Source organism: Siphateles boraxobius, unplaced genomic scaffold, assembly GCF_051911475.1.
Source record: "Siphateles boraxobius isolate OS27281-9 unplaced genomic scaffold, OSU_SipBor_1 1, whole genome shotgun sequence".
NCBI lineage: Eukaryota > Metazoa > Chordata > Actinopteri > Cypriniformes > Leuciscidae > Siphateles > Siphateles boraxobius.
Genome location: NW_027508699.1, coordinates 10,469,090 through 10,483,063, shown reverse-complemented (window position 1 = coordinate 10,483,063; position 13,974 = coordinate 10,469,090). Strand labels below are relative to the sequence as shown.

Here is a 13,974-nt window from a genome sequence, read left to right as displayed (position 1 = left end):
CAAATAACCTGATATAAGGTTAGGCAAGTTTTACTAAGTTATACAGTATTTGCCTATTCCTGTTAATTCCAGTCATAAACGCATTACAAATTAACATATTAACAGTAGCCTAAATTAATTATATGAAATACAAAAATGTGTTTAAGGCTACACAATATTGCGATAGCTAACAGTTTGATTTTCCATGCATAAATTAATAACTTGTTCGCGTCCTTACATGAACTCAGAATAACTGCGATAGACTGACATGAGTGGTTTTCAATCTCTTCACTCTCATCAATTGCCATTTTGGAAAGTGTTTATGTATGTGGGCGTGCAACAGTGAAAAATATTCACTGATTTTCACTCACCTGCTATTTGAAAGAGAGGTCAAAAGTAGGAGGTATCCTCCATAAATTAGAGGGGGGGGGGGTTCTTATAAAATGTCTCAATTACAGGTCAGGAACATACACCTGAGGATGAGGACGTGAAGAGGGCAGCGCTCCTGAGATCGAGGGAGGAGTTACGACACGATCACCTAGTAACCACTAACGTAAACTGACCAGAAGGGTCGTAAATACGAAACCCGATCCGCGAAGTCGGATCTTTTGTGCAGCTTCCTCAACGCTCGCAGACCGAACTTGTCTCGAGATTGAGAAGACAACCTTTGCGAATTTTAAAGGAATAAAGAAAAGGAATAGGAATGTGCACGCAACAAATGGACAACGTGGGAAAGCATCGATGCACGCGGCTGGTGAAAAGAGACTGGAGTTAATGAATAGAAAACGGACGCTTCCTCGAGCGAGTGGTATAAACCCGTAGTTTCACACATTTTTATTTGGTAGGTTGTGGAATTTGCATGTAATCATTGCATGTGGTCATATTCATATTTCCAATGTTTTCTACCGTGAAATGTGTATGAACTTGTATGAACTTCTGTGTCGAAACGACTAAAGTAACTTGAGTTGATTGCTAAGCGAATGGATGGAGGAACTTTTCTATTTTGCACTGATGATAATGGATCACAAACTGCTCGATAATAATAATTACTATTATTATCATGTCAATACCCATTCAGCTATTTCGTATTATTCTTATCGATCAACATGGGTGAAAATGATATTATCAACAATGGCAACATCTCGTTCTGTGATCGTGTAAGTTACTTCAGAGTGCATCATACCCACGTTTGCCATTTACTTTATATCGCACTAACAAAGTCAAAGTTCCCGAATGCATTACTCAATGTCCTCGCAGTTTCGTTGCTCTTGTTTACCTGCTTTTCTACTACTCTATATTACCCGCTGTTAATATGCTTTAAGTCTTCTTGTCCATTATTGACGTGGCGAATTGACCATTGACTCCAGCGGTCAGAGTTTGAATGGTCAGCTGCTGACATGGTTTAAAAAACAGACGTTTACAGGTCTTACTGGTTGTTTGTGTGACTTGCAATAATTCAACGTCACCTCTAAAGAAAGAGAACTTAAACCAGTTTGTTCAGGCGTCCAATAATTCATCACTGTAAAAAAATAAGTGTTGGTTTAACTTAAAGTAAGTTACCTGGTAGCCTTAATTGTGAGTTCATTGGAATAAAAAAAAAAGAGTTAATAAAATGAATGACAATTTTTTACAGTGATTTTTTTTACAGTGTGCCAAAGTTAACACTCAACTAGTGAACTCCACAGCGGGTGGGCGAAACCATGCTTTGAAACAAAACTCAAGTGAAGTTTCTCTGAGCTGTCTGATTTCATTGTGTGTGTGTGTGTGTGTGTGTGTGTGTTGACAGGAATTATATGGCAAATGAGTTTGGAATGACATCAGTGCTCCAGACTGCGACTTAGTCTATGTTCAGAATGCAGGCAAATGTTGCCCAAATCCGATTTTTGTTTTGCTCACATGCATGTGACTTATAGGCCTAGATCTGTTTTTCTTATGAGCGTGTGAACCGCATACATCTTTTTAATTTCCGATTGTGCCACATCCAAATGTGGTAAGTCTGGAGCCCTAGACATGAAGCTTTATAAATGATGGTGGTGGAGCTTTCATTTTTGGGTGAACTATCCCTTTAAGGGTTGTTCATGTAGGTCACCCACTTGCTTTCACACACTACAGCTATCAATCATAAGAGTGTAAAGTGCAAGCTGACGTCTACCCCCTCACATTTGTGCTTGGCTCCTGTTCGGTGAGGTTTCTTACACGCATAGCATGGATAATGTATTGCTCTTTATCTGGTTGGGATAGTGACTGTTGTAGTTGCAGCATAGCGGCTCAGCCGCGTTGTGTGATCAAACATTATTGACTCGAGCAGTCAATAGCTGTGACAACTGTGGTTTTTCATTTTCAATACCACAGAGAAGTGGAACTTAAAGCAGCACGCAACACAATGAATTGCCCAGCACGCATTGTTTAAACATTTATAGAGAAGTAAGAGAGCCTTTTTTTAAAGACATTCACGTATCATTTACGTAGGCTACTCTATTCTTGAGTCTATGTTGGGTTCGTTTCAATTTTGTATTAGTCAGTGTTGAATTTTTTCAGCACTGAAGCCTGTGTGTGTGTGTGTGTGTGTGTGAGATGCTAATGAGACACTTTTGACACATTTTAAAAACTTTTGGTTTTCTTATGACTTTTCGGAGTCCTGCAAATACAAATGTATAGGCTATCAAAATATTGTGAGAGTAGAGAAAAGTTTCCATAGTGTGACAGGGTTCATTGGCATTCCCAAGCATCATTGTTTGAGTTCATTTGTGAGGGGAAATGTTGAACTTTTTTTTTTACTAGAAACTGGATTTATTTCGCAGTGCTGGAGCCCAGGTTTGTTGTGTAGCTAGCTTTGAAACTGGTGTTGATGAATCATCTTGAAAACCGTCACCATCTGCCAGACGCTTTCCAGGTCTGTTTACCTCTCTCTGCATGATGTGCCCTTATCCCTTCAGAAGAAGTTTTGCGCTGTATATACAAAGTCTTAAAAGTTGTGAGCAGCGAGAACTTTGTGTCTTCTTCTGTATGGAAAACATGTCCGGTGAGAAGGCTGTTTAGTTATCTGAGCTCTTTCTCCATTATGAGGTGTGGTTTTTATTGGAACCTTTTTTCCCGCTCGTAAAGTGCTGAGGGAGAGGCAGAAAATCACTACAGCTTGACTCACATGAGCCTCAAAGAAAGCCATGAAGAACCATCAACATGCATGTTCCTGTCTTTGGGGCCATTCACACAGCACGTTTTCCACTGCACTACTTTTCCATTGTTTTTCAATGTAAACATGCAACGTATTTGATCATTGCGCTCGTGTCTTTAGGTCTTGGAACCAAAGATAGCCTGTGAAAAAATGTTCAGCAAACACACTGTGAGATGATCACGCTAAATTTCTGACACGGTCACAGAAACTAACAGTGACACTAACACAGTGATCCGACAAAACCTGACAAAGTGTCTGTTGCCATCTGTTGGGGTGTGTCGGTCGTCTTTTTCCAGCATCCTGAGCATTTCTCAGTTAAAAGACGTTCAACTTTTAAAAAACACGTTTCTAGACCGTGCTCTCTTTTTTGTTCCACTGACCTGCGTCTTGCGTTTTTGCTGTCAGTGGAACAAAAACTCATTCTGTGTGAACCGGCCATTACTGAAGGTTTCATGCTTACAAATTGCCTACAAACATCATCAATTCATCACTTTATTTTTTGCCATTTTCATAATCCTTTTGTTTTTCATTTGCTTCATGCCAGTGTTTGTGTCAGACATACGTCTTTGGTTGTTGATTTGTCTCACTGTTTTTTTTTCTTTCTTTTTCTTTTTTAGCATATTCATTATTACAGGCTTTGTTACAAAAAGTACAACAATACTGTTTTGTCATTATGCAACAAGGCATTTCCTGAAGATTACCATAATTATTTTAATTAGCAGAGCTGCAAGCATTGTGGTTTTAATAAGTTGTGTCTATTGAATAATCAGTGTTTATTACCTTTTAGGTAAAGAAAAAACAAATCTATGCATGTTTTCCACATTTTTAGTTATGCAGTTGTTTATGGGCTGACATTGCTGTGCCATTATTTGAGTTTTTCCCCAACCTGTCTGTTAATGCGTTATCAGCGATCTCAGGTCAACCCGACTTTATATGACACGTAAAAACAAAAACTGTGGTTGAGCGCTTTACATGCTGGTCTCTTCCTGTCTCTTCCTGTCTAAGTCTGTGTTAAGTGGGTTAGACTTTATGCGGCAGTAGTCAAAAGTCTGGCTACATGAGACTACCAATGCAACAACTGCCAAACACACATAAACACTTTTATTATGATAGGCTTGTGTACTAATTTAGGGTGGTTTTGTTCTCATTAAAAATGTCTCTCTACCCTACTTTATCCAATATTTAGTCAAATACTGTATTCAAAGTATGCATGCTGCTGCCTTGTTTAAAACCTTCTTTTGAATTCAAGTTAGTGATGTAATCACTGAGTCATATATCTCGCTTGACTGACATATTTGACTAGCCCGATCATGCCTGGATTTTCTGCTGCTCTAGCAAATTGACTGTATACGTTTCTCTTCATTTCATTTCTGTCTCTATCTCTGTCTTTTTTTGCTGTTGTTGTTGCTGCTATTTTTAGTAGGGCTAGGCGATATGGCCAAAAAGATTATCACAATGACATTTTTCATAGCAGTCGATATCTGTAAATCACGATAAATGGCAAATCTTTATTTCTTTTAAGTTTAAAGGCAGATTTTTGCTCCTAAGTGAAAGTTGTAGAAACCAGACCATTTTTCAAAAATATTGCATTTGAATATTCGGGCTCATAAAAATCGAATATTTGTTTATTTAAATGAAGTTTAACGAAAAATAGCCTACATTATTTTAATTATTTTAATTAAAGTTTTTAGTTTGTCACCATTTCTGAATAAGCTTATGATTAGGCAATCTACACAACAAGCTTACAATATATGTTAATTTTCTTTTAGTTGAAAATATTAAAAAATAAGCCTATGTGTAAACAAAAAATAATACCTATGTGTAAACAAAAAATATAAAGAACAAAAGGATTTTAGCTCAAGCAGCGCAAACAAAAAACAAAAAAGCCTAATAAAACAGTTATTGTACAGAACATACATATATACTCGAATCAGCATATTATTATCGTTTTTATGTTGTTTCACATTTATGTTGAGATAAACAATAATGTTAATATCCACATGCTCCAGTGAGAAAACACGCGTGTGCTGCCAGACGTTTCAGAGACACAAAAAAAGATAATGATGTTCTAAGTTTCTAACAGCACTTTGCGTTTTCTGTTCTTAAAGGCCCCCTGATATCAAAGTTTACCTTTTTTAGCTTTTAGTATGAATATGTTAAGCAGTTATGAATAAGCTGTTCTGTTCCAAACCAATGACAAAATTTGCATTTAGGAGATATAAGCATTCAAAACATACAGTCCCACACTTCCACTTAAATGGATCATGGATTTTTATGACATCACCGCGGACTTCAGCTTCTCATCACATCTTCTGTCCAATCAAATGCTCTCTAGAATCTAAAGCGTCCCGCCCCTTCTGTTATAAATACCACCTGGCCAAAGCGACCATCGTTGAAACCTCGCGGAGCAATATGGGTTTTTGCCAGGCTCGATATTGTCCCGACCACTTTTTGAAACTTCTCGCGACACAGTTGTACATAATACAAATAAATAAAACATCTCAAATTAGCTAGCATTTTGTTTGTTTGTCAAATAAGAGCGCTGAAATGTTTTGTTTTTGAAATCAAGCTGCTGAACTCGTTGCCGCGGCTATCAGTGTCATGGATACAGTGTTCTCATCTGGCTCGCGCACATCTTCACTCGGACGCGTGCTTCAATCGATCGCCGTTGCGGAGACGCTCTATTCGTTCCGGTGAAATCACAAAACAAACTGCACACAAACGTGTCCCTGATTGATATACAACCACTGATTAACATATTTGGTTTTGATGAGAGAAAAAAAAAACTATACCAGTGCGGATTAGAACCCAGAACCTCTGGCACGCTTGGCAAAAGTTCTGCCACTAGCCCATGAAAGCACACAAAATTGCTATTGTACACAATATTGTAGATATCTTCGCATTCTATAGCAACCTCCTCTCCCCCACACCCCACACACTTGTCCCACCCACTTTTTAAAACAAAATTATGCCACTGGTTGGAGATGTTTGTTCGGTTGCTTCGAGTATTATTCCGTTTTTTATTCCCAACTGTAGCTACATTGGTTAGGAATGAAATGACTAGAGTTTATTCACACCTCTACTATTGAATCCAATATATCATCAGCGCTCGGATTCACTTCCAAGGTGCTGTCAAATAAGACTTGCAGTCTGTGAGGTAAACTAAACGCTATTGGCTATTTGAAAAGGGGGAGGAGCCATTCAATATGTCCCGCCTTAGCTTCCTGTTTCAGTGGAAATTACGTCAACGCATCATACAAAGCTGCGCGTACCAAGGCACTTCAGTGGACCTTTAAACATGTCTACCTCAACGAAACTTAAAGGAAGTATGTGTCTCAAAATCATTATAGTCCCTGTAAAGTCAAAATGAAGTATGTGTTCTGAGTTGGGCATATCACAGAAAAATGTGTTATTAGACACCCAGCCAAATTTGAATGATAAAAAAAACCCGGCAAGTACATAAAATAAGCTATCAAAATCTTGAAAAAATGAGCAGTAGTCTCTGCTTTCAAACGCTGGTGGCGTGTCCGCTGGCTGCGCTGAAACCACGCCCACTCGTGGTAAAGCTGCCGTCGCCACAATCAACTGTCACCCGCTACAGCCGGAATGGATGCTCCTAGCTGCTTATAGGGTTAATTGTAACATAAGCGCACAAGGCAACTTACACTCATTGGTGGGCACGCACTGCCGATGATGTCACCAGTTGTCTGCGCGACAGGATGAAGTACCCTTTTAGCCCCGCCCAAAAAATCCGTAAAATATCAATGGTGAAAAACTGTTTAACGGTCAAACTCCACAATTCAGTACTTCACAGTTCACAGTCTTTGTAATGTGTTTTAGCAATACATTTCTAACATTTATAATGTGTTTAGAATTTTTTTTTTTAAATTGCCTTTACAGGGACTTTAAGTTATCATCTGGGCTCACTCGAGTTCAGCTGCGCTTACCTGTCGTGAATGCAGTGATGGACAGCCGTCTTTCATCGTTCAACTGCTTTTGACTCAAATCAAAAGTATTGATCAAAAGTAATTACATTTTGTAAGATCATTTAGTAAGATCATTTTCAAGTCATTCCAAACTTCGCGAGGCAGACGACAACATTATGTGATCAAATACAAACAACTTAACACGCTCCACAGCGGCACCCAGTGCATTTAATTATAACTGCAAGTTAGTGCTTGGGATTTATCATGGATTCACAGCAAAGCAACGTAATAAAATTCAAATAGTATTTTATTTTTCGAATAATAATTACAGATCGAATATTCGTGCACGACCCTAGATTTAAGCTGTTCTTTATTGCAGAACATGACAAACATTGAATGTTAGGAGTCAGACTTGTTCGGCCAACACAGTTTTTTCACTTCGACTTGGACCCAACTGAAGACCATAAGCTATGATTACTATAATGCATCTTTTTGCATGGAGATAATTATTTGGAAGTAATTTTTTGAGCCAATATGTATTTTTTTTTTTTTTTTTTTACTGTTTGTATAGGAGCCTCATCCCACATTGTTCTGGAAAGAGTCTTCTCCTTAGAGCAGCAGTTTTTTGCTGGATATCAAATGTCATCTAGAGCCTTTTATAAGTGCCTTTTAATTATTTAATGTATTATAAATGTTTGTCTGAATAATTCAAATAAATCTCATGGGCTAAAAAAAATGGACATTGAAAATGCTTTCAAAAAGTTAAAGTTTGGGGTCAGTAAGATTTTTTTTTTAAATAAATAAATAAAAATGTTTTGGTCAAAAGGGACAGTAAAAACAAATATAATGTTACAAAGGATGTCTATTTCAAATAATTGCTTTTCTTTTAAATCTTGAATCATGTAAGACTGAAGACAGGAGTAATGGCGTGTGGAAATTCAGCTTTGTCATCGCAGGAATAAATCAGATTTGATTTGTTTTCTGTTTTAAAAATATATTTTATTTAAATTGTAATAATAATTCACAATATTATTGTTTTTAGTGGATTTTGAAGAAATATATGCTCCTTGATGAGCATAAGAAACTTCTTTCAAAAACATCAAAAAATCGTACCGACTTTTGAACGGTAGTGTACTGTACATTACTGAGTTTGAAGTGTTAAGAACTCACAGTGAGCATTGCCATTTAAATTTTTAATAGTTCCCACCAATCTCTTTCCCTCCCCACAAGGCTGGGCTTTGAATGTAAGATTGAAACATAAACTGACACGAGAAAATGCCAACCTGCAGATTGATTGTTCATCTGTTTTCCCCAATAAACTCTTTAGAACAATATGTTCTCTGAAATGCATCTTAAAGAAGCATATAACTGCATCATTAACGCGTATGGCTTTATTAATCTGATTTAATTTTTCTGTTTCAGGTAGAGTGGATTACTGATGTTGCAGCTTAATGCCTGAACTCAACGTAAAACCAGAGAGCCCTCCTGTAAAACATGGTGAGAGGGGCTCTTGAAACCAATGGGCTTACCAGGCAACATTGCTTCCAGCATTGAGCACTCTAACTAACGTGAACGTGATGGGGATGATAATTATATTACACATAGCAATGATGGATCACCCACATTGACGGAGACTAACCGCATTTATCTTCAGTGCGCTGCAGCCAATCAGCATGCTGCGGTCGCTCAAATTTGGTCGCGTCTACCGATGTGGCAAGTTCCTCTTCATCATAGCGCTTTTTGTGATCCTGCTGATGAACACTCACAACCTGTTCGCCTCGTTTCAGAGGAACGAGCTTACTGACCGCCGATTCATCGGCCTCAACAAGTGTCCGGCCTGCTTCGGCACTAGCTGGTGTCGCAAGTTCATGAACGGCCAGGTGACCTTCGAGATGTGGGGTCGCCTGCGTTTCCTAGACTTTTTCAATGTAAAGAACGTCTATTTTGCTCAATACGGAGAACCCAGGGAAGGGACGCGCAGGGTCGTGCTCAAGCGCCTGGGCTCCAACCAAGAGCTGGCAGAGATTGATCAGAAGATCTGCAAACGGGCCACTGGTAGACCACGCTGTGATCTCATTCAGGGTATGTACAAAACGGAGTTTGCCCGACTTAACGGGGACGTAAGACTGCTGACCCCAGAGGTGGTGGAGGGCTGGTCGGATCTGGTGCACTGCCCCTCGCAGAGGCTTCTGGACCGGGTGGTCAGGAGGTATGCGGAGACCAAGGACTCTGGAAGCTTCCTGCTGAAGAACCTTAAGGACACGGAGCGAATGCAGCTGCTGATGACGCTGGCGTTCAACCCCGAGCCTCTCGTGCTGCAGGTATACACACACCAGCCGATAAAACATCTGCTTTAAATGGAATTTTCAAGTTGCTGAATCTTTCTTTTGATGCAGAAGCACTGTGTCTGATGCCTGCTTGAAAGTTCAAGGGATTACCGCTGCATCTTTGCATATTTTACAGTTCTGCACAAGGCTGTGTAAATAATAGATACTTTGTGTCTGCCAGTGGTCAATAAAAGATTTCTCTGCTTTGGGCAACAGCATGCTTGTCCTGAAAAATTCCTGCAGACATAAATCATGGGTGTTTGTCATTCCGGAAGTAAATTTGGTGTTTAAAGATACGGAGGTGGTGGATTGTTCTCAAAGATTGTTCAAAACATGTTTTGGCATGACACAAGTTTCCTACGTAGAGTTGTGCAATATTGACAAAATAGGCCTATTCTCGATAATGAAAATTAGATATTATTTTGCTGAGTGCGTGCTTGATGGGTTTAGGACAGCTGACTCCCAAAGCTTTTCATATTTTGTGTGCTGGTCAGTTCACAGCAGTGACACAATTTAACCCTTAAATTGATTTCCTGGGGATTTTTACCTTTCTAATGGCCTTTATTTTTTTTATAACCTTATTAGTTGTATACCTCTTCTGATGTCAAATTCTCATATTTATTTAATACATTTTAGAATAGTAAGACACTGTTCAAATGAAATTAGAATCAACAAACAGACATCATTGCGTCAAATTGTAAACTTATTGTTTATTTAATATTGATAACAGGAATCATGCTGATATTTGGGAAAAACAGCACTCTTGCTTGGCTGATATTGCCCAACTATATCATTGGATATACATAGAAGACACAACTCATGGGGAAGGGATTGTGGGCTAATGACATATCGTACATGATACATATCCACTGTATTTTTTTTCTCATGTTGTCATTCACACCATTGAGAGACCTTGACAGCTCTCTTTTTTTTGCGCCCTTTGGTCTGGTATTGATTTTTACACCCAGCTAATCTATTCCAATTTCTTTTGCGATTGACCCAGCTTGTCGAAGGCCTGGGCAAACAAAAGGACATCTCTGTGAGAGCAGCCAATATCCGTTCTAACCTCCCATCATTCACTCCATCAGCCACACCTCAGGCATTCTAGGTGATAAAGGCAATCTGATCCCTCTCCGGAGAGCGGGCCGCTCGATTTGATTAGCAACATACAGTTTAGCCCCCCTTTTGCCCTGCAACCTCTGTAGCGGTTTGGTCAACATAATGAAATGTCATTAGTTTGCTGTGGATGCCGCTAATGAATTGGCTCCTAATCCATAGATGCGATAAGTGTGATCTTCACCAACGCTTGCTGTTCCTTCCTCTGCTAAAAAAACATGATGTTCAAGCTAACAGATGCTTGTCTCCTCAGAATGCTCTAAATCATTCATCAAACTTCCTCAAGCTAAGAAAAGCCAGTTTTTTTAGTTTGCCGGAAGTTGTAGCAACCTTTTGCTGTTTCAGAAAGGCAGGCAAAATCTGCTTTCCAATCGGAAACCTGAGGCAGCTGCCTTGTTGTTAGTCACTGTGTACGAAAGGGCTTCCAAAGCACCATAAAGTGCTGAAAAACATTGAAGAAAAAAATGATAATTAATTAAACCATGCAATACGCGAGATGATAGTCCTAAAAGTATGTAAAATCAATTTAAATTATATTTAAAGTTGGAAAGTAACTGAAGTAGAGACACATCTTTTCTTTCGTATTGTGACTTACGTTTGAGTGAAACGGATTATTGAAAGAGAAAAAAGGAAGAGCGGGGACTGGGTTTTACCCAGCGAAAGTTGATTTGGATGGAGGCAGATCTGAATATGAGCTTGCATTCGATTGTAAGAAATGGGTGGGTTTAAGCGGACTATACGATTTGCCTCTATTGCACCTCAGTTTTAAATCGCTGTTTCGGGTAGTAATATGGATAGCCAATTAACTGTTATGAATGCCTGTGCGGCCGTGCACATTTGACTTTCTCAAATTTGCAGCAATTCGAGGATTTGCTTGAATGGTGGGTTCATATTCTTAATGAAAAACACAACTAGAAAAACGCAACTAATCCTTTGCAGGTTCCCTATTAGTATTGGGTTAAAATCCAAAATTTTGCCAAATAGGTGCTTTTACATTTCGCTTTGAAACCCATTCTTCCGCCATCGTCTTGCCAGTCAGCTCCTCACTCTCATGATCAATGAAATCTTGACTCTGTGCTGCGACTCTCTTTCAGCTCATGCTGCATTCCCCAGACACGTTCAGTTTTTAACTGTAGTGTATGTTCTGTAACATTTTACTGTTACTAATTACTATAAAAATTCAAAACGACGGTAGGCAAGTGGTGTAACCGTCTGAACACCGTCAACACAGAATATCGCAGCAAGCCTAGCCCAGTTTATTCTTTACGGTCTACATTACCAGAAATGTAACTATTTCAAATGTTGAAATCATTCAGTTATTGTTAAAGAGTAACTAAACACTAAAACAACTTTTTTAGTTACTTATCTGTAAGAATGGAGCTTCATAAATGCTGTTCATTGATTCGAGTAAATTTTTTACATTTGGGTATAAAGTGTTTTAATTTTCAAATATATGGTGTAAAAACGTCTGAGTGCTGCCCTCTTCAGGTTAAACGGAAAGCCCCTGCAGTAGGGGTACTCTGTGACGTAGAATACTCTCTGACGTCACTCTGTCACGCCCTTGGTGCGAGCTCACCACGCCCTTGGCAGCCCCTGGTATAAAAGCATCTGGTTCCGTCAAAACTACTGTAGCGAGTCAGGAGTTGGAAATAGGAGTATTGAAAACGGATATATATATATATATATATATATATATATATATATATATATATATATATTAGCATAATAGTTAGCATAGCATTTATATAGTTATTTAGATTATTTCGTGTAGCCTAGGTAGTTAATCTCGCCTATCGCTCCAGTGTGCAACCTGCATTTTACGTGGGATTGCTTCTCCAATGCAATAGAGGTGGAAATGGGCTTCTCCACACAGCTCGCGCTGCCAAACGCCGCTGTACCTGCATGAACTCCACCACCGCAGCGGCGTCATGATGTGAGTGAGCATATGTTTTTGATCACAATTTATGTTCCTTCTTATTAGGTTAAAGTTAATTAATCCTCTGGTGTCGACAAACGCGCCGGCGCGATTTGCTGATTATTTTTTTCACCAAGCGGCAAAATATAATGAACGTAATAGTAATAATAATCCTGGAAAAAATTACCTCAAAATGACTGAATATAAGAATAATCGGATGCCGATCGCGATGCGGGAGTTAAGACCGCAGTTTGAGCTGGTGTCCACAGACAATTCACCCTCCTCCACTTCAGGTGAAGGTGGGGGAGAAAAGTTCTCGACTTCAAATGACCGCTCTGTTGCAAAGCTACTTGCGTCACTCCATTTTAGCTAGTTTGACAGCAGCTGTCTCTGCGGGTCTCAGGTGCACGCCCCCCCGCTCAGCCCCGCCCTCGGTTCGTCACTTCTATCTTCGCTGGGGTCTGCCCACTTTTCCAGCATTTTTCAAATATTGCCAGTGGGTGGAGTCAGGCTTTGACCAGGGGCTTAGTTATCCTTTAATTCTTGCACTATGGATATCGCAATCAGTGTTAGGTGCAACTCATACCGAAGCAATTAATCACTGTAATTTAGCTAATTTTTTTTCCCATAAAAAAGTAAAGAGATTACTCTTAATTCTTTTGTAATTTAATTGGAGTTACTTCTGATGTAATGGAATTAAATACTGTATCTGTAGAACAATTCAATAAAAACAATAGTGGATTTAACGTCAACATTTAACATCTAATGTTAAAATGTATATTTTTTTTTATGTAACCTTCTCCCTTTAATAGGTTTGGTCCGTTTAAAAATACTTTATGCAATTTTTTTTTTGAAAGAAAGAAATAAAAGAGCAGTTTCAAGCCTATCCTTGTATTGCTCAACTGGTCGAGGTTGATGGGATTTATAAAGTAATAAGTAATGCAATACTTTTTAGAGAGAGTAATTAGTACAGTAATCCAACTCCAACATCCTCTGTTGAAGATGTAATTAATTACTTTTTAGAGTAACTTGCCCAACATTAATTTCAGTTAATTTAAATATATTTTGATAATGCAGAGATAATGTGCAGGTGAAGCCCTAACTTTGAATACAATTCTTATTTTCAAGTAAATTCATTTAAAAAAATTTTTTTTTATTTCAGTCACTCTATTAGATGCCATTTTTTATTTCCACCAATGGTTGATCCACACTCACAGGATTGTGGGATATTATACAGTAAGCAGAAACTTTTTTATATACACTTACATTGCATTCGAACATGCTTTATTCTCTTCCTACTTTCATATTCTGCTTTTGAAGACAGTCTTTTTTGCTTTTATACCACAATGGAGACCGGGATCTGTACGTTGGAAAGCCAAATTTAGATTCTGTCATATGACTGTTTTCCGTTAGCCCTGCAGGATGGATCTGGAGTAACTCAAGTTCAGATTTTTGTGGTCTGTTTATTTTTAGGTTTGAGTAAAAAAAGAAAGAAAAAAGAACGGAGTAATTTGTTGTGTTTGGAGTTGACGAAAG

The 13,974-nt window shown here is 38.6% G+C and overlaps 1 protein-coding gene across 2 annotated transcripts in view; it reads left to right on the top strand.

Annotated features, from left to right (window-relative positions):
- The first annotated feature begins 352 nt into the window (after positions 1 to 352).
- The window catches only part of dipk2aa (divergent protein kinase domain 2Aa), a 32,387-nt gene continuing 18,765 nt past the window's right edge, over positions 353 to 13,974 (top strand). The window contains exons 1-2 of one of the 2 annotated variants that reach the window (XM_077203739.1): positions 353 to 820; positions 8,503 to 9,401. In XM_077203739.1, the coding sequence (XP_077059854.1) occupies positions 8,754 to 9,401 (648 nt within the window). In that variant the 5' untranslated portion in view covers positions 353 to 820; positions 8,503 to 8,753. The remainder of the gene's footprint in view (positions 821 to 8,502; positions 9,402 to 13,974) is intronic. The other variant, XM_077203822.1, reaches the window with a different exon arrangement.